Raw genomic sequence first — 22,328 nt, forward strand, 5'->3', positions numbered from 1 at the left:
GTGATGAAGTTTTAAGAGGGAATCAAATGTCAGCTATGAAAGACTGAAGGACATGATTGAAGAGAATGGGAAGTTCTCATTGTCTATCTTCTTGAAGGTCAAATCAGCCATTAGTTTACTTCAATATCCTGTGCCTTTTGTATCTGAGGACTGTAATTTACTCTGTCAGGAGAGCTCTGTCTTACTTTATTCAGGCTTTTATCTTTAGCACCTTGTAGAATTTCTCAAATTGAATTTTGCATCACTGGAGGTCTTTTGCCACATGAGCACAGATGGGGGTCTTATTTTTCTTTTATCTAATACAACTATATAATTATATATCCATGTCTGTCTACCTATAGTTTAAATTGATGGTGGAAGTACTGGATTCATTGAAAAAAATTATTTGCCTTCTCAACTTACCATTCTCTTGAAGAATCCTAACAGTTGTGACTTTAGTCCCCAACAGAACTAATTAACATGTGTTAATTGTGTGGCTGGTCTGGTGGTGGGAACATGCAGCCTGTTCCCTGGAGTCATAAAGATATGCTTCCTTTTCTTCTTTTCTGCCTCTGAAAGGACAATTTTCTGCTTCCTTTTTTACCTGACTATCCCGAAGGATGGTAGTAATTTACTGAATAATTCACAGAGAGGATATAACAGTAAAAATAATTGCCATCACGGAGTAATAATTATTGATAGCCTGTTCGTGATTTGGAGTTGTCTAATGACTGGCATACCCACATGAAGTGCCTATTTCGAAACACATGATTTTATATGTTCAACATGAAAATGTGTAGAAGTACTGTGTTTGAAAATCCTATGTATATTTAACAGTTGTTATTAGACTGAAAAATATTTCAGTGAAACTGATTACTTACATGGAATACGAATGGACAAATGTCAATTACTCTGAGCTGAATACTAGTTTTATCACTGGATTCAGTGCCCCTGAGAGAAAGGAGAATTTGTGCTGTAAACAATGAAAGATAAGAATCTATTCAGTAAACATTGTTTTAGCACCTAAAATGTACCAGCACTATATTCTCCTGTTCGCTTCTCTGGCTAGAGTTTCACTTACCTTGCGAATTAAAGCTATGGTAACTATTTACAGGAAGGTCTAAGTGCTCTGTAGGGCTTCCCTTTACAGCGTTGAAGTGCACGATCGCCTCCAGGACAACACTGGGATCTGCTCTTGGGAAACAGCTGTCACGTGATACAATGTCTATAGTTTAAAACTGCTAAAGATTTAACCTTTGTCTTTTTTACTATTTTTTCATAGTAGCAAAATATACATAACATAAAATTTGCCATTTTAACCACTTCAAGTCTATAATTCAGTGGCAGTAATTATACTCGCAACATGTACTATAACCATTACCTCTGTCCACTTCTAAAACTTGGCCTTCACCCAAAACAGAATTCTGTACCTATTAAGTCATAATTCCCCATGCTTCCCTCCCTCAGCTCACTGTAACTGCTAATCTGCTCTGTCTCTATGAAGTTGCCTATTCTAGATATTTCATGTAAGTGGAATCATACAATAATCATCCCTTGTGTCTGGCTTTTTTTAACTTACCATATTGTTTTCAAGGTTCCTCCATGTTGTAACATATATCTGAACTTAAGTCTTCTTCATGGATGAATAATATTCCATTGTATGTGTATATATCTTTACATTCATTTTCTATCTTAAATCAATCTTAGCATAATGTGTCATTTTTCTATATTTTTGATGCTTATGAAGGTGTCATCTAGGTTAATTTTATTCTTTCTAATTCTTTTACAGGTTTGACAGATGAAAAAGTGAAGGCATATCTTTCTCTTCATCCCCAGGTGTTAGACGAGTTTGTATCTGAAAGTGTTAGTGCAGAGACTGTAGAAAAATGGCTGAAGAGGAAAAACAACAAACCAGAAGGTAGGATCTTATTCAGATTGAGTGTGCATTATTTTCTAGTTTATAGTGACAAGAAAACTGCGGGAAAGTAACATATAAAGTAGACAAAATTGGCATTTTAATTCTGTAAAAGTTTTATTCTGTTTAAAAAGATTAAATAAGTTAGAATGAGGGGAAATAAATAAGGTCCTTGACTCAAAAAAACTTGCAAAGAACTTTTGAAAATTTGTTTAGACATGACCATATTGAAAAATGCAGAAGTCAATATTAGACTTGATTTTATTTAATGATTGTTATTAATGATTACACAAATGTTCTTTATATTTCAAAAATATATTTATATTATTACCTTTTACAAAAAGAAGTCTTTAAACAATTTTTCTATGGACACAGTAGGTAAAGAACTCTTGACTTTGCATTAGATGTTTTGTTCACACTCATGAACTTAAGATGCTCTTATATTTACAAAAAAAAGAAATGTGGGCTCGAAGGGGATGTGAAGTGAAATAAATTTCCCTCCAAGTTGAATATGTATTAATGTATTGGATTTGATTGGATTTGAATATTTTAGTATGATTTTAATTTTAAATGAATCTATATTTGGCTAAATAGGACTTCTTATTTCTATGAATATTCTTATAGTAGAAATTTATGTTACATGATTTTAACTATATGAAGAACTTTTATGTTAAAAACAAAAATACATGCTATTTTTCTGGTAATTTATTTAGTGTAACAAAATGCTGTAAAGCTTAAAAATGCCGGTAGTTTAAAAATGATCACTATAAAATGTTATGCTGTTAGAACTGTGGTACTAGTATGCTGCTTGGAGCTGATTTTCCTCCATTTTCAAAGTTTCTGTAATTTTCTGACATAATTTTTATATTAAAGAGATAAATATTTCCAGAAGAGAGCTTTTGGCATCAAGGCACAAATTAGATTTTAGAGTACATGTATGGGTGCCTGGGTGGCACCCAGTTTAACCCAGTTGGTTAAACATCTGACTCTTGATCTCAGCTCAGGTCTTGATCTCAAGGTTGTGCATTTGAGCCCCTCATTGGGCTCCATGCGCCCACTTAAAGTAAAGTACACGTGCATGAGTGTGTGTGTGTGTGTTTATGGATTGAGAAGGAGGGGTAAGGGAGAGGGAGAGAGAAATATAAATACGTCAGAGAAATGTATTCTTTTCAGAACAACCATAACATTTAATATTAAAAACAAAGCTTGAAATGGCATATCTCAGTTATTACAAACCTCAGACATTTGAAAACAATTTGAGATGTTTGGCACTTTCAAAAGTATGACTGCATTGTGCTTTAGGCACATCATATAAAGATGCAGATTTCAACTTGCTATATAATGATGGATCATGATATAGTGTAAGAATAAAGGATATTTGTGAGATAGGAAACTGAGGATAGGTCCTAGAAAATGAAAAAATTTGCATACTCTTTTAATGTTACAATGATAGTTAACTCTTAGATGTTTATAAATATTTGAATGTGTCATTCCTTATCTTTCAAATCTGTTTTCTGTATTAGTTAATCAAATAATACCTTAAACTGTTGAGTACATATACTCAAGAGTTAAATGATTATTAAGAATAGCTGAGTGTAACTGAAGCAATGCTCAGTTATACCTGAAGAAAAACTTGTGGTTGGACGGAGATGATCTGGCTGGTGGCCCTGCAGAGGGCTACAGACGGTTGCAGGGATCAGGAACAAAAAGAGGTTGAATGAGGTGTGACTTGGGGCTTCCAAGCTGGTGGTGGGGACACACACAGCACAAGGGTGCAGGCAGCTTGCAGTGCAAGTGCAAACCGGAGTCTTTCATTCTACCACTGCAGCCTGCTGGGACCCTGTCACCCCTTCTTCCCAGGGAGTTTATCACGAGAATGTATCTCAAGACGTCCACTTTATGTTCAGTGAGATTCTGTAGCGCAGCTTGCAGAGGGTGTAGGAACGAGGTGTAGCACGAATCTTGTGTGAATGGCATCGCCCAGTTTGCTTTGAAATACAGAAAGCCAGCTAAATATCTTTATTTCATTTATGTAATTATGGATTAAGGTAGTGGTCAGTTGAAGCATTTTGTTTCTTTTCCCTTGCTCCCTCCTCATTATTTTTTTAAAAATTGTGTTTTCCTCAACTAGGCCTTATTCTCCTTCCAAATTGCTCCATTGAAAATGTTTTGAGGAAGGACATTTTTGTGGACAGGGTTTTTAGGGAGTGTTTCCGTTTCCATGGCGGACCCAGGAACAAAGTGTGACAGCTAGAAGTTCTGGGAGAATAGTTTGTTGAAAATGAGTGGGACAGGCCTATCCAGATTATTTCATTTTGTGTCAGTTTAGTAAAAGAAAATGAACCAAGGAAAACTGTGCTGGAGTAAATAACTTGCACAATGCTTTATACAGTGTAAGTACTCACTAAACATTTATTTTATTTCTTTTTTAACCACTGATAAACCAGCCTCGGAAATGATCTACACTGTGGGGGAAATTGTGTAATGGTATATTCTGTTTAGAGAAAGATCATGTTTGAAAATTCAGATTTATTAAACAAATGAATAATGGGACGACTATTTGCATTAAAAATTATGTTTGCTTTTAAAATGGCCAACTTTCACACTGCTTGTGTTTTTTTAATGATGACGTCATACTGTTAAAAAAGCTAGTTTTTCTTCATTCATTTAGTATTTTATTGAGCACCTACTTACTTAGTGCACAGAGCCAAAATGCTGAAGAAGTGGAGAATGCATGGCATGTTTTAGTTGAACTGTGGCAATATTTTCAATGCATCAGTATTGGGTGACCATAGAGCAGTTGTCATTTCCAAGGAATTTCACGTATATCAACCCTTTACGTCTGATTACAACAAGTGAAGATAAGGCAGTCTGGTCATTTGGTAGATTTTGAAATTGCACTGAGGGGAGCTAAAGGATCTCTGGAGGTCCAGCATCTGGTTCTTGACAGTCCCCAGACAGTGACTCTGAGCTGACAGTGACTGGAGGGCGTAGACTGTGGGAGTCATGGTTATGTTTGTGTCCCTTACCAACAACACGCCTGATGCATGGTGGAGGGGTTCGCTAAACATTTTTGAATGAACGAATAAATAGATGGAAGGAAGGTTAGTTTGTCAACCTCCAGGTGAACCTCTGTTCTTCACTTGGTTTTCATATTGTGCCTGATACCGGAACTACTCGTATGCTCTTCTTACCTCCCCACTACTCGTTTAAAAGCTTCTTGAGGGAAGGGGTTATGTAATACGTAGTTTTAAATCCCTCAAGGTACCTTGTCTTTCATGTATTCAGCAAACTATGTGTGAAGCACGGTTGAGGTACTCGATGGTTATGTTTCTGAGGAGCTTGCAGTCAAACAAATAGAGGAAGAGAGTAGTCCTTCTGGTTAGTCTGACAGTGAGGTCGAGCATAGTCCAGGCTGGAGTCTCTGAGCCAGAGTGGGCTGTGGGGGGGTCCACATCACAGTGGATCACTCTGCTTTGTGTTGACAGAGAAAGGGGGTTGGGAAAGGGTGAACCACCACATGTCTTCAGAGATTTAAATTTCTGAAGTCTTTACTGTTACTGTTTTCGGTTTAATTTTATTGCTTTTATAGCACTTGCATTTTAAATGCATAAAGTTCTATCTGTAGTTGTGAGGCAGATTGCCTTTTGAAGGCGGACCTCTGATCCTGAATTCTTTTTTTTTTTTTAAATATTTTATTTATTTATTTGAGAGAGACAGAGATAGTGAGAGAGAGCTCGAGCAGGAAGGAGGGGGAGAAGCAGACACCCTGCGGAGCAGGGAGCCCGATGCGGGGCTCGATCCCAGGACCCTGGGATCATGACCCGAGCTGAAGGCAGAGGCTTAACCATCTGAGCCACCCAGGCGCCCCTCTGATCCTGAATTCTAAACAACCGATTTTCAAGTGATGTTTGGGAATTGGAGGGAGCATTTGTTTCTTTTATAATCTGATGTTCTCATTTAGAGAATGTATAAATATTCCCTGGAAGTATTGAGGTCTATACACACTCACAGCCATACTTCCATTTGGGAAAAACCTCAGAAAGAAAAAAATTATCTAGGTCATGAATTGTTCTACTAAGTTTTATATTTTATGTTGATTTTTATGCAAGCTACATTTGACAGGCCCAGCTGGTATGCATCAGGCCTCAGATTACTAAACTATTTAACGTCTACACAAGTATCAAGGTGTAAATATAAAATTAATAAATAAACATTAGGAGATGGTGAATCTTGTGATAACATTCTAAGATGGAATACAGTTTTACATCCCTAATGCCATTTCAGTATTTCAGTTATGTTCAGGGAGAATCATGAATTACCTTGACTATCAGCAATGTCCCCTTTTGGCTTCTAATGTAAAAAACTGTTAGTTGACGATGCTGGTGATACCAGAAGGGGTGCGTGAAGAAGTGAGAACACTGGCAGTCAGTATAGTATATTTGGCGTCTTCTGGTATTAGAATAATATATAAATACATGGATTTTGTTTACAATCCCCAAAATGTAACTGTGATACTCATATTCTAAAGGGAAACTGTTTGGTATTCAAGAGAGTGATTGATTGAACCCAGATCATTTAAGAATTATGAGTAGCAGTGTCATCTTTTATGTCTAATGATTTCTATTATTATTGTGTTTATATATCTAAAATATTAAATAGCAGACCCTGTCACTATCAGTGTACCTATAAATGCCAAATAATAATGAAAATATTGGTACTGTCAACTGCCTTAAATATTTTCAACAAATACATGAATGTTTTCTTTTTTTACTCAAAGAATATAGTTACTATGTATTTTTCACCTCTCCATGATTATAGAGATGGAACAATTTTCATTCAAATAAAACTACTAAATATTTCATACCTAGAATTAGTGAGATTTAAATCATGCCCCCTAAACCTACTATATGCAGCCTGAAATGAAGATTAAATAGCATTTGTCTGCTTAGTATATAACAGATGTTTTCTGTGCTTGTATTTATAATGTGGTGGGATTTTAAATAATGGGGCACAAATTACTTTTCCAAAGCATGCAGTGTTAGAAGATTTTAGTAAGTAGGACAATAAAAATTATGTGTTAATTGTTAATATATATCCTGAATAAGGAAAAAAATCATTGAAATGGTTTACTTGGAACTTCATTTTGGGCACTTTCTTTTCCTTGAAATTACTTCATCTCAAATATGGAAATTACATTTTCACATAGAAATTTCATATCTCTTTCTTTTCTTTCTTTTTTTTTTTTTGGAATGGAAATAAAATGTGTTGAATGCCTTGTTTGAATTATAAATAAATGTAATTCACAATCTGGTAACTGGAAGGGGAATAAAGTTTATTTGCAAAGAGTTACTTGATGTATTCCATTAATTCTGTTAATTGTTCATATTATTGCAAAGATGTATCTTAATATATTCTTTCTTGAGAGTGTTTGGGCTCTGTAGCAATCTTATCAAGTTGATTGGGATTTTGATAACTTTGAAGATTAATTCAGATCATCACAAATGTTGTTAGTAATTATGAAACTAATTCAAACAATTTTAATAGCTTTGTTACAAGCTAGATTAATTTCTGAAGCAGTTTTTTTAGTGTCTATAAAGTTCCTATCAGTGGTAGCTATTATTTGTACTTTCAACGTCATTACTACATTTCCTAAGTTAAAGTTTTGTTTATAAGTGATTTTAATGAATGAAAATATTAGGAGCTAATGGATTTTTGAAAATACTTTGTTTTCACTGGTGTTTCTTTTTATACAAGTTGTATTTTCTAATTGCACATGTAGTGGAAAAAGATGCTTAATTTAAAATCATTGAGTCTATTTAGGGGCACCTGGGTGGCTCAGTCGTTAAGCGTCTGCCTTCGGCTCAGGTCATGATCCCAGGGTCCTGGGATCGAGCCCCACGTCAGGCTCCCTGCTCGGCAGGAAGCCTGCTTCTCCCTCTCCCTCTGCCACTCCCACTGCTTGTGCTCTCCAGCTCTCTCTCTGTCAAATAAATAAATAAAATCTTAAATAAATAAATAAATAAAATCATTGAATCTATTTAATAGAATTCCTTTCAGCATTTAAAATTTTGTTTCACTTAACACAGATTTTAAAACTAAAATGAAAACTTGTGAGATGAGTGGTATAACCATTTCTGTTTTTTTTTCAATCTACTCCTTAAAAGCTTCTGAAGGTTTAACAGTGATCCAGATTATTTGATTAAAGATTGAATAATAATTTCTAGAAACATACATTTGAGTGGCCAGGTTGTAGCTAGAATATGAGCAAATAGTACTCATTTCTCTAGCTAGTCATTCAGTATGCTGACTAACAAATATTTCTTGAGTCCCTACTATGGAAATATAATTGGAGAACAAGGAATATAAACTTGTTCCCTTGAAGGTCACTTTCTGATAGGAGAAGACAAATAATAAACACATAATCACAGAATAAGGTTATTTCAGGATTTGTTGCTGGTATATTTGAAAACATCTACCATAATATAGCAAACAGAAATTTTTAGTAGAATTAAATTTGCTTGAGATTTTAAGATTCACATTGTTTTTAGCCAGTCAGATGGGGCCTCTGTATTAAGCACATATGTCTGTCTATTTGCTGTGTCCTGGCTCCCCGTGAGTCACAGGAGCCATATTTCTTGTGTTTATTGCCCTTGAAGGATTTATAATCTTCTGGTGTGGAAAGAAGGTGAGAACCTGTGAGAATACAGCAACCAAGGCTGTGTAATCCAGTGTTGAGTGGTGTGGTGTGGGTTTTCAAGACAATGCTGGGAGAACTGAGGACACCAAGAGGTATGAAAATTGAGACAGCTTTTTGTAGGAATTGGTTCTTCATCTGGGCCACTGATTCTCAAAGTGTGATTCCTCACACAAAAATGGACATCACTTGGGAACTAGTTAGAAATGCCATTGGCCTTATCTTACTTAAGACCCCTGGAATCAGACACTCCTACAGTGGGGCCTATAGTCTGTGTTTTGACAAGCCCTTCCAGGTAATTCTAGTGCAAACTCACCTTTGAGAACCACCGTCCTGGGCATTGGAGGCCTATGGAAGAGCAAACGAGGTCCTGGGTTGGCTGGGGGAGCGAGCAGTAGGATCAAAAGCAGGGCTGCAGGGCTTGCTGTGATTTACTTCTAGGTTAGCCTGGAGAGGAGGGAGGGTTTGGTATGGGAAATTCTGCGTAGAAGCAATTTGATAGAAGGCAGGGTGGTTGAAAGCAAGGGGCGAACCCAACAGGTCAACGCAAGCAGCGGTTGGTTAAGATGAATATGCTCGGTCACACTCCCCCACCTTTTTTTAAGTTTTTAGACTTTTGTTTGTTTATTTGCTTTTGTTGTACTGGCAATTTTGATATATTGGGGAATAGTTTTGCTATGGATTTCATATCTTGAAAATATTTTTCTTATTTTAAGAATGGAAGAAGATACTGTTAAAATTTTTTCTTTCTACTCTCATTTTAACTGATTATTCATATTCTGCATTGACTGTAATAGGAAAAGTGCCGGGGGGGGGGGGGGGGACGACGAGATTTTGGAACCCTATCCATCCAAAATAGGTGTTTTAATTGATAGCTTCATTAAAGTATGGTGAGTTGCAGAACAGGATATATTACCATCTTTTACAAGATAATAATCATATATAATTGTGTAGACAAAGAGCTAGTAAAATATATATCATTGTGGTTGTTTCTGGATTTGGGGGGTTTGCAGGGAAGTTTATATTCTTATATATGTTGCTTTTTTAATAAAAAAATAGAGTAAACATTTAAAGAAACTTCTGGAGTTTTTCTTGTAGGGAAAGTTTTCCCCAGGTTTCAATAATTCTAATGTAGTTTAAACCATTATCCCCTGCTTGTTTGGCTACTTTTCCATCGCAAGGGATAATAAACAATGTATATTCACTAATCCCTTACCGGCTTTTTTCTGCATTTTGCTTCTCCCCTCATAATATGTTATCATTGGTCATTTAGATTGTTACATAGGAAGTTGGTGGCTGAAATGCGGTCTAGAAAAATACACAGCTCAATTTCTGTCCCAGAGTCATCATTTTAGGTTTAAAATTAATTCATTTTACTAAAATTTGCCAACTATCTACTATGTATTTAGCATTTGTTAAGTATTGGACATGTATTCAGTTGTAATGGAACTTACTGTTTCTAAAGGGGGCAAAAAAGAGTAAGAAGTTTTAAGGTTTATTCTCTTAGTGACTTTCAATTATTCTATACAGCAATGTTAACTATAGTCACCATGTTGTACATTATATCCTCAGTACTTATTTGTCTTATAATTTGAAGTTTGTAACTTTTGACCAGTTTTACCCAGTCTCCCCACCCTAAATAAATTATATAATATGCTAAGGTTGAAAGTATTTCCTCTAAGATCAGGAACAAGACAAGGGTGCCCACTCTCGCCACTCCTATTTGACATGGTACTGAAAGTCCTAGCCTGAGCAGTCAGGCAAGAAAAAGAAATAAAAGGCATCAGAATTGGAAACAAAGCAGTAAAATGTCTCTATTTGCAGATGACAGGATTTTACATACAGAAGATCCTAAAGACCTCCACCAAAAAATTGTTAGGTCTTATCAATGAAGTCAGTATAGTTGCAGGATACAAAATTAACATACAAAAATCAGTACTGTTTCTGTACACAAAGAATAAATTATCTGAAAAAGAAATAAAGTGGTTTCATTTACAGTAGTATCAAAAACAATAAAATTAGGAATACATTGGGAATACAATACTTAGGAGTACATTTACTCGAGGTGAAAGATCGCTAGTATGAAAACTACAGGACTTTGATGAAAGAAATTGAGGAAAGCACAAGTAAATGGAGAGGTATCCTGTATTCACAGGTTGGAAGAATTAATATTGTTAAAATGTCAATACTACCATCAGAGAAAGACATGTATCATATGACCTCACTGATATGAGGAATTCTTAATCTCAGGAAACAAACTGAGGGTTGCTGGAGTGGTGGGGGGTGGGAGGGATAGGGCGGCTGGGTGATAGACATTGGGGAGGGTATGTGCTATGGTGAGCGCTGTGAATTGTGCAAGACTGTTGAATCACAGACCTGTACCTCTGAAACAAATAATACATTATATGTTAAAAAAAAAAAAAAAAAGATAGCAAGAGGGGAAGAATGAAGGGGGGGAAATCGGAGGGGGAGATGAACCATGAGAGACTATGGACTCTGAAAAACAAACTGAGGGTTCTAGAGGGGAGGAGGGTGGGTGGATGGGTTAGCCTGGTGATGGGTATTAAAGAGGGCACGTTCTGCATGGAGCACTGGGTGTTATACACAAACAATGAATCATGGAATACTACATCAAAAGCTAATGATGTAAAGTATGGTGATTAACATAGCATAATAAAAAAAATAAATTAAAAAAAAGTCCATACTACCAAAAGCCATCTATAGATTCAGTGCAATTCCTATGAAGATTCCAATGGCATGTTTTCACAGAAGTAGAAAAAACAATCCTAAAATTTATATAGAACCACAAAAGACTATGAATAGCCAAAGCAATTCTGAGAAAGAAGACCAGAGCAGGAGGAATCACATTTTCTGATTTCAGGATCCGTTAATCAAAGCAGTATGATACTGGCATAAAAACAGATAAATAGGCCAAAGGAACAGAACTGAGAGCCCAGAAATAAATAAGCATATACGGTCAACTGATATTTGACATTGGAGTCAGTTATACTCAATGGAGAAAAGACAGTCTTTTCATTAAATGGTGCTGAGAAAATTGGACATTGACATGTAAAGGAATGAAATTCAACCTCTGTCTTACATGATTCACAAAAATTAACTCAAAATGAATCAAAGATTAAAATGTAAGACCTGAAACCATAATACTTCTGGAAGAAAACATTGATTAAAAACTCCTTGACATGGGTCTTGGCAACAGTTTATTGGGTGGGACACCTAAAGCACAGCAATGAAAGCAAACATAAATAAGTGGGACTACATTAAGCTAAAAAAGCTTTTGCACATCAAACGAAAAAAATCTACAGTGAAAAGACAACCTATGGAATGGGAAAACCATCTATCTGATATGGGATTAATATCCAAAATATATAAGGAATTCATATAACTCAATAGAAAAAAAAAAAAAAAAACCCAGAAAACCAAAACCTAAAACAGGAACATTAAACAATAATTCAGTGAAAAATAGACCTAAGTAGACATTTTTCCAATGAATATATAGGAATGGCCAACAGGTACATGAAAAGATACTCAACATCACCAATTAGGGAAATGAAAGTCAAAATGACATTAAGCTATCAGATCTTGCCAATTAGAATGGCTAGCATCAAAAAGACAAGAGAGAAGGATGCAACAAAATCTTTGGGATGCAACAAAAGCAGGCCTAAGAAGGAAGTTTATAGCAGTATAGGCCTACCTCAAGAAGCAAGAAAAATTTCAAACAACCTCATACTTAAAGGAGCTAGAAAAAGAACAAACAAACCCCCAAACCTATTAGAAGAAAGGGAATAATAAAGATTAGAGCAGAAATAAAACAGAAACTAAAAAAAGCCAGTAGAACAGATCAGTGAAACCAGGAGCTGGTTCTTTGAAAAGATCAACAAAATTGATAAACCTTTAGCCACTCATCGAAGAAAAAAGAGGGCTCAAATAAACAAAACCAGAGATGAAAAAGAAATAACTGGCACCACAGAAATACAAAGGACTGTAGGAGGATGTCAGGAAAAATTATATGCAAAAATTGGACAACCTAGAAGAAGTGGATAAATTTCTAGAAACCTATAACCTTCCAAAATTGAATCAGGAAGAAATAGAAAATTTGAGCAGACCAATGACCAGCAATGAAACTGAATCAGTAGACAAAAAACTGCCAACAAACAAAAGTTCAGGACCAAATGGTAAATTCTACCAAACATGTAAAGAAGAGTAATATCTATTCTTCTCAAACTATTCCAAAAAATGGAAGAGGAGGAAAAACTTCCAAATTCATTCTGTGAGGCCTGCATTACCCTGATACCAAAACCAGAAAAAGGCAACGCGAAAAAGCACTAAAGGCCAATATTTCTGATGAGCATAGATGCAAAAGTCCTCAACAAAATATTAGCAAACTGAATCCAACAATACATTAAAAATATCATTCACCACAATCAAGTGGGATTTATTGCCAGGATGCAAGGGTGGTTCAATATTTGCAAATCAAACATCATATATCACATCAATAAGAGAAAGGACAAAAAAAACATGAACATTTCAATAGATGCAGAAAAAGCATTTGACAGAGTACAACATCCATTCATGATAAAAACCCTCAACAGAGTAGGTTTAGAGGCAATATGCCACAACATAATACAGGCCACATACAAAAAACCCACAGCTTGACTTCATACTCAGTGATGAAAAACTGAGAGCTTTCCCTCTGTTCAGGAACAAGACAGGTATGTCCACTCTCACCACTTTTATTCCACATAATACTGGAAGCCCTAGCCACAGCAATGAGACAACAAAAAGAAATAAAAGGCATCCAAATTGGTAAGGAGGAAGTAAAACTTTTACTGTTTGCCGATGACATGAAAGATACCACCAAAAAACTACAACTGATAAAGGAATTCAGTAAAGTGCAAGATACAAAATCAATGTGCAGAAAACTGTTGCATTTCTATATACTAATAATGAAGCAGCAGAAAAGGAGATTAAGAAAACAATCCCATTTACAATTGCACCAAAAATAATAAAGACACCTAGGAATAAACCTAACCAAAAAAGTGAAAGACCTTAACCCTAAAACTAAAACATTGATGAAAGAAATTGAAGAGGACACAAAGAAATGGAAAGACATTCTGTGTTCATGGATTGGAAGAACAAATATTGTTAAAATAATGTTAAACGCAATCTACAGATTTAGTGCAATCCCTACCAAAATACCAATAGTATTTTCCACAGAACTAGAACAAAAATATATTAAAATTTGTATGGAACCACAAAAATGCCCACGTTACCAAAACAATCTTGAAAAAGAAAAACAAAGCCAGAGGTATTGCAATTCCAGACTTCAAGTTATATTACAAAGCTGTAGTAATCTAAACAGTATGGTACTGGCACAAAAATAGACTCATAGATCAGTAGAACAGAATAGAGCCCAGAAATGAACCCACAACTGTATGGCCAATTAATCTTTGACAAAGCAGGAAACAATAGCCAATGGGAAAAGGGCAGTCACTTAACAAATGGTGTTGGGAAGACTGGATCTCTTTTTTACACCATACACAAAGACTAAACTCAAAATGCATTAAAGACCTAAATGTGAGACCAGAAACCATAAAAATCCTAGAAGAGAACGTAGGCAATAAGTTCTGACATCGGCTGTAGCAACATTTTTCTAGATATGTCTCCTGAGGCAAGGGAAATAAAGCAAAAATAAGCTGTTGGCACTACATCAAAATAAAAAGCTTCTGCACAGGAAAGGAAATAAGCAACAAAATAAAAGGCAACCTACTTGAATGGGAGAAGATATTTGCAAATGACATATCCGATAAAGGGATAGTATCCAAAATATACATATATAAAAAAAAAAAACTTCTAGAACTCAACACTTCTGAAACAAATAATCCAATTTAAAAATGGGCAGAAGACATGAACAGACATTTTCCCAAAGAAGACATACAGATGGCCAACAGACACTTGAAAAGATGTTGAACACCACTGATCATCAGGGAAATACAAATCAAAACTACAATGAGATATTACCTCACACCTGTCAGAATGGCTAAAATCAAAAACAAACAAGTGTTGGCAAAGATGTGGAGAAAGAGGAACCGTTTTGTGCTGTTGGTGGGAATGCAAACTGGTGCAGCCACTGTGGAAAACAGTATGGAGGTTCATCAGAAAATTAAAAGTAGAACTATACTACGATCCAGTAATTGCACTACTGAGTATTTACCCAAAGAATACAAAAAAATTCAAAGGGATACATGCGCCCCTATGTTTACAGCAGCATTATCAACATTAGCCAAATTATGGAAACAGCCCAAGTGTCCATCAATAGATGAATGGATAAAGATGTGGGGTGTGTGTGTGTGTGTGTGTGTGTACGTATATATAATGGAATTTTATATACTAAGCAAGATAAGTCAGAGAAAGACAAATACCATATGATCTCACTCATATGTGGAATTTAAGAAACAAAACAAAGGGAAGAAAAAAAGAAAGAAACTCTGAACTGAAGAGAACAAACGGATGTTTACCAGAGGGGAGGTGGGTGGGGATGGGGGAAATAAGTGATGGGGATGAAAGAGAACACTTGTCGAGATGAGCACACAGTGATGTATGAAAGTGTTGAATCACTATATTGTACAACTTAGACTAATATAACACTGTATGTTCACTATACTGGAATTAAAATACTTAAAATTTTTTTTAAAAATGAGATAACAATTTGTTGGCTAGGGTGTGGAGAAAAAGGAACCCTTGTGTGCTGTTGGTGGGAATGCACGCTGGTGCAGCTACTGTGAAAGACAGTACGGAGGCTCCTCAAAAATTTAAAAATAGAGCTACCCTGTGATCTAGCAGTTGCACTGCTGAGAATATAGATGAGGGAAAGGACAACACCGTGTTGAAGAAATCTCTGCACCTTTATCTGCACTGCAGCGTAATTCACAACAGCCAAGATGTGGATACAACCTGAGTGTCCATTAACACATGAACAGATGAAGAAGGTTTGGTATATGTATGTATACAAGGGAATATTATTCAGCCATAAAAAGGGAGGAAATCCTGCCACTTGTGACAACATGGATGGATCCTAAGGACATTATGCTAAGTGCTGTCAGACAGAAAAAGGTAGCTATTGCATGATCTCACTTTTTTGTGGAATTAAAAAAAAAAAAATGGCTCAGCAAAAGGGATCAGATTTTTGGTTACCAGAGGTGGGATTGGTTTGAGAGGGATTTGGAGGAAGGTGGACAAAAGGGACAAACTTCCAGTTGTATGATAAGTATGTACTAGGGACATAATGTGCAACATGAGGACTGTAGTTAACATTGAAGTAGGATATAAAGGAAAGTTGTTAAGAGAGTAGCTCCTAGAAGTTCTCATCACAAGAAAAAAGATATATTTTTTGTATCTATATGGATGATGGATGTTAACTTATAGTATCATTTTCTGACATATTGTCAAATTATGCTGTACACCCTAAACTTATACAGTGTGGTATGTCAATTATATTTCAAGAAAACTGGAAAAAGTTAGGAAAAAAGTGCTCAAAAGGAAGGTCATTTTTTAATGGGTTAATGTAACAAGAAGACCTTACTTTGTTGGGACAAGGAAAGGGTTCTATGGGACAGGAGACTGTGAGTTTGCTGGTTTAAGAAAAGAGGGAGCGTGAGTTGGGAGCACTGCACGGGTGAAGAGCTCGTAGCATCACGGAGGAGGTGGATGCAGACGTGAGCAGAGACAGGCTGTGCAGGACCTTTGAGGTTGTATGTAAGGGCTTTGGAGTTTATCTTAAGAGCAATGTGAACTTATGTAAAGGTTTGAAGGAAACTTGATAAGATGTATTTTCAAAGGATTTTCACCATCTATAGTGTCTTGTTCAGTATGAAACAAATCAATGCAGTGAAGTTTCAGTCTCTGGTCAATTGTGCACTTGTTTGTGGTTTGTCATGTCAGTATCAGTCACTTACAGATATCTTAATGCAGTGCCTCAGTCTTTTGAAATTGAAGCAAAAAGTGTATCTCTATGTTTGTGAAACATTAAGGAATAAAGTTTTGTTGGAAACTTCTAGAACCTGTACAACTTTTACATTTTCTATTGTTTTTGTTTGTTTGTTTTGTTTTTTAAGTAGGCTCCATGCCCAGCTTCAGGAGCAGGGAAAGCGTTCATCCCTCTAATCTGTGTAAATCATGAAACATTATCAAGAGTGACTCATAAAACACTGAACGTTGAGCAGAGACCCAGCAAAATAAGGACAGTTCTCACACTTCCAAAGCAATTGAACAGGAAATGATAAAAATGATGAAAGGAATGCTTTATCTCTGACTAATTGTAAACACCAAAAGCTTAAAATCAGTAAGGAACCATTAATTCTAGGGATGTTTGAAAAATTGATCTCAGGCTAAGGGTTTTAAAAGTCAAGGGTCCTTAGATCAATCATAGTCAAAACTCCTTACTTTGGAATTTATATGATGTTTTCACTTAAAGATTTTATCTAAAACATGTAAATAACCATATTTATTTTCATAGTTACATATGTATGAGAATTATTGGAGATGGGCTTAATAATTCTTTAAATGTCAGTGGAGGTACTCAGATTTCAGTTTGGCCTGTGACTATCGTCATACTATAGTGCCTGTTCAGCTTTTGGTACATCACTTTACAGTGGGGCTAAGAATATTAAGTTCTGGAGTAAGTCCTATTAGAACTTTCTTCTTTAACTCATATTATATGAAATTCTAATATGTAAGATACTTAGACCATATGAAATTATTGGCAATTTCTAAGATACATAACTTTAGTTTTTCTGTTTGTGTGTGATGCTTTAAAGAGGAAGTTAGAAAGGCAAGTAATTTTTGATGCAAAATATTTTTTAAAATTTTTCCATATTAAAAATACTTATTATATTTCCCCATACACATTTTAAAATGTAACATGCAGCATATATTTAATTTTTGCTTTAAGAATTGCAAATCCATTGCCTAGAACAGTATCCTGTTAGGTAGGATTCTTGCTCTAACATTTATTGAATGAAGGGATACGCCTAAGTTATATATGGGCATGCAGAGTTTCAGTAAAACTGAGGATTACTAATAAAACTAAAGCATTATGAAATGAAATTAATCCCTGACTAGTAAACATTTATAGCAAGGATAATGAGTGAATGTAGCAAAGCCCATAAGATTGCAGAAACTCACCATACTTTTTATAAAAAGTTTTTTAAAAATTATTTTTATGCTATTAAGAGGAAAAAAACCAAGAATTTAACAGGAAAGAGCAGGTAGAGGACCTATTATGCCTGTGGATTAAAAAAAAAAAAACAACTTAACCTACTCAAATAATTTAAAGAAAAAACCCACAAAGATCTCAGTAAAGAGTTATAAATTTGTATAGAAGTTTAAATTTTCAAAATATAATAGCAAATACATATGTATTTGGGAACTGCTGTTCTAAGGGCTTGTATTAATTCAGGTAATCCTTACAACAGTGTTAGGAGAAGGATATCATTATCATCCCCATTTTACAGATGAGGAAACTGAAGTAGGGCTGTTAAGCGTCAGAGCTGAGATACGAATGCGGTGTTTGTATCCTACAGGTTGGACTCTTAACCATGACACTGTTTTCCCTTTCTTAGGTCAACACATGGCAGAATGTGAGCTTGACTTTACAGTAACGAGACCAGCTCTATACCTGTGTGCTCTAGACATTCCCTCTGAAAGGTCTGGTGGATTCCCTATTTCCAGGGTCACACTCAGGGGCCTTGTAAAGGGTATGGAGACATTTGCTGTGCAAATGATACCCTAAAGAGGTCATTCCAATGGGACAGTCATGTTACCCTGACTGTCCATGTTGGTATCTGGCAAATGTTCTCAGGGCGCAGGATAGTAAATAGGTAATAAGTAGATAGTTGCTTAGGGATTGGCAGTAGGTAGAGGAGAGATTAGTTAGGACCCTGAGGCTGTATCTGTGTTCAGTAGGAAAGAGGGGTGTCATCTTTGATTAGTTAGGTCATCTGGGGGAAAATAGGGTATGGTGACAGTTCTACTCCCTTGTTGCCTGGTCTGGCCTAGTATCAGCTTGAACGTAGAAAGGAAGATGTCCTTTCCCTACTGCCTCCCAGATTCTTTATTTGAAACGTGTAGGTTAAGCATCATAGGAATGGAGCTCACACTCTTCATTTGGTTGTATGGTATGACCTTACAGAACTTTTGGAATCAAGGAAATAGCTGCTTTGACTGGCTGAAGAACTGGCCTATACATGTTGTCCTACAACGTATACTTACAATGCTCCTGACGTTCCATCGCATGCAGACAATTGCAGATGTGGAAAGTGGGAAGAAGAGCATCTTTATGTACTCCACCTGCCTAATTTGCACCATCTGTCTGTCACTTTCCAGGAAAACAGAATTCTCATGATTGGCTTAACAATTAAAATTCCCTTGACTAGGGTGGGAAAATTACTCCTTCCCTGAGCACAGGGCTACCAGACGAAAAACATTTTAATAACTTGTGACACCTTTTGGTGAGGAAGAAGAAATGGTTATTGGTAAGACAACAAAGTCTGCCACTTGTTTCATGATCTCATTTCAAGACAAAAATGTAAAGAGATACCTTCATCTGGCTACTTTTCAAATATGCCAAGATATTAATATTTTGATGCCTCTAAAGTAGAGCCAGTTTCCTCATGAAGAAGTATTTCTGTAATCAGATTAAAGTTTTTTTTTTTCATTTTGCAATAAAATTAAGGCTTTATATATATATGTATTTTAATATTTTAAGTGACTTTAATAGTTTATATTTATCATAAATCCTTCTTCCCTAAGATTTATAGTAAAATATTTTCCCCTAAATTATTTCCACAAGTATATTTGTGCAGAATAGCATCTACATTCATTCGTTCATTCATTCATTCATTTATTTATTTAAAATATTTTTAAAGAATTTATTTGAGAAAGACAGCACATGTGCCCAAGTCGGGGAGGGGGGTGTGCAGAGAGAGAAAGAGAAGCAGACTCCCTGCTGAGCGGGGAGCCTGATGTGGGGCTCGATCCCAGGCCCCTGAGATCATGACCTGAGCTGAAGGCAGATGCTCAACCAACTGAGCCACCCAGGCGCCCCAAGACTTTATATATGTTTAAAAGTATTTTTGTTTTAGCTATCTGAGGGAAAAGGAGCTCACCATTGATTTAAGACATTTTCCTATCCAGCCAGTCACTTTTCAAACTGCCAATACATCTTAGAGGTTTTATTGTTCCTGGATTTTAATGTCTTTGTTGCATTACTTTTATCAGATGGGTTTTCCCAAAGATAACTAACAGTAAAGAAGTGCAGGGGCAGATGTGCTCTGGTTGTGGCAGGGGCCTTCAGCAGAGGAGGAGGGGTGGGGAGGGATAACCAGTCCACCCAGTTTAAGGAGCAGGCCTGGCTAAGGTGTAAATGGGGTCTTTAAAAAAGAAAACCTTCTAAAATCTGTCTTCTATATTGATGTCAAAGTGGGTGCTTGAAAATGTAAATACCTGCATTTGTCCTTACTGTTTTCCCATATTAATCCCATGACTGAAATCCTGCATTGGTGCAGAACTTTGGGCTACAGTTCAGTCTGTCCAACTTAGAGGCTAAGCTTTCATGAGCATCCTTTCCATCTACACTGCTGTTTCTCCACACACACACCCTTCACTTAATCTACACAGAATACCAACACAGGATTAGTACAACTAATATTGATGCCATTCCCCCCTCCCCTTGTTTTGGTTATCGATACTTGTCCTGAAAATTCAATTGATGCATCTCAGGAGATAGTCAACAGAGTGAAAAGGCAACGCATGAAAAAAGAGAAAATATCTGTAAAGCATGCATCTGGTAAGAATATCTAAAAAAAAAAAAAAAAAAAAAACTCAAACTACTTAACAACAAAAAAACCCAGATTTTAAAATGAACAAAGGACTTGAATAGATGTTTCTTCAAGGATTGCCAGGTTAGTACATGAAAAGATGTTCAATATCACTAATCATTAGGGAAATGCAAATCAAAATCACAATGAGAAACCACTTCACACCCATTAGGATAACCATAAAAAAATGAACAAAACCCAGAAAGTAGCAAGTGTTGACAAGGCTGTGGGGCAATTGGAACCCTTGTGCACTGCTGGTAGGAATGCAAAAATGGAGCAGCTGCTATGGAGACAGTGTGGTGGTTCCTTAGAAAATTAAAAATAACATTACCATATGATTTATCAGTTCCACTTCTTGGGTATATACCCAGAATTGAAAGCAGGGACTGAAAGATGTATTTACGCCTCTGTGTGCATAGTAACATTTTTTGCAGTGGCCAAATGGTGTAAGCAACCCAAGTGTCCACTGATGGATGAATGGATACCAAATGTGGTGTACAGTGCAATATTATTCAGCCTTAAAAAGGAAGGAAATTCTGACACATGCTGCAACATGGGTGAACCTCGAGGAAATTATGCTAAACGAAATAAACCAGTTACAAAAGGACAAATACTATATGTTTCCACTTATTTGAGGTGCCTAGAATAGTCAGATTCTTAAAGACAGAAGTAAAATGGTGGGTGCCAGGGGCTGGGGAGTTAGTGTCTGATGGATACAGACTTTCAGTTTTTCAAGATGAAAAACCTCTGGAGATTGCATGATAATGTGAAATATTAAATATCACTGAACTATAAATGTAGAAATGGGTAAAATTGTAATTTTATGTCCTGTATATTTTACACAATTTTAAAAAAACTTAAAAAATTTTTTAATTCAAGTATCACATCTTCCTGGGAATCTTTAGGGGATATTCCCACATTGACTTAGATGTGCCCATCTGCTGCCCACAGCATCCCTGGCTTGCTTTCATATCGTCATTGACACTGTACATAGGGAGTAGATTCATGTTTTGTGAAACGGGAGAGAGACCTTCTTAAAGAAAATTTGGCATAAAGTTGAATATTTCTTTGGATTGAGGAAAGTAATATAAATTACGAATTTGGAAAAGTTGAAAAATATCACAAATATCACACAAATCCAGAAAATTAATATAATGTGATAATAATTTATTCCCCCTAATATCCTTTTTTTTTTTTTTTTTTTTTTTTTTTTTTTTTTGCTACACACTCTTGGATCTCTGTATGACAGTTTTGTAAATTCATTTTACATAGAGAGGATAGAAAAATAATTCTGTCTTCTGCTATTATGATTGAGAGAACTAAAAATTTTTTTGCTAATTTAGAAAATTTTCTTTTAGCTTTATGACTCATTGTTGATAATGACATGTCAGTATTTTTAGGATTGTTGTCAAATTTGGGAAAATCTGCCTCAGACTTTTTTCATATGTAAGCTAGAATATTTTAGGGCTTTTCAAGTTTTTGTTTGGAATGTTTTCTTTGGACTGACAGCACATGTTAACCAGTTTGTCACTGATACCCAGTGTTCCTGTACTAGTTAGGGGCACAGGGCATGTTAGGGGTATTCCTGGGAGGATAAGTAATATTTTAACCATCATGAAAGTGACCAGGAGGCTCATAAATATATCCCACTAAAGCCAAGTTAAATATGCCAACTCAGTTTCCCTTTAGCTGGATCCTGAAAGTGCTACACCTGTCCGCTGCCTCTCCACATGCCCCAGATGTGACAGGTCAGATTAAAAAGACAGTAGTGTTTACCAACTGTGGTGAAAATGCCTGACTTTTGCAAATTTTATAAACAATTAACCACATAAACACAATGCTG

The 22,328-nt window shown here is 35.9% G+C and overlaps 1 protein-coding gene across 6 annotated transcripts in view; it reads left to right on the plus strand.

The window, feature by feature from the left end:
• Window positions 1–22,328, plus strand: part of PDE10A (phosphodiesterase 10A) — a 587,662-nt gene that overhangs the window by 409,862 nt on the left and 155,472 nt on the right. For all 6 annotated transcript variants that reach the window (XM_032407504.1, XM_032407502.1, XM_032407503.1 and 3 more), the window contains one exon: window positions 1,769–1,897. In XM_032407504.1, coding sequence (XP_032263395.1) covers window positions 1,769–1,897 — 129 coding nt within the window. The remainder of the gene's footprint in view (window positions 1–1,768; window positions 1,898–22,328) is intronic.

This window comes from Phoca vitulina, unplaced genomic scaffold (assembly GCF_004348235.1).
Source record: "Phoca vitulina isolate PV1807 unplaced genomic scaffold, GSC_HSeal_1.0 scaffold9, whole genome shotgun sequence".
Classification (NCBI taxonomy): Eukaryota; Metazoa; Chordata; class Mammalia; order Carnivora; family Phocidae; genus Phoca; species Phoca vitulina.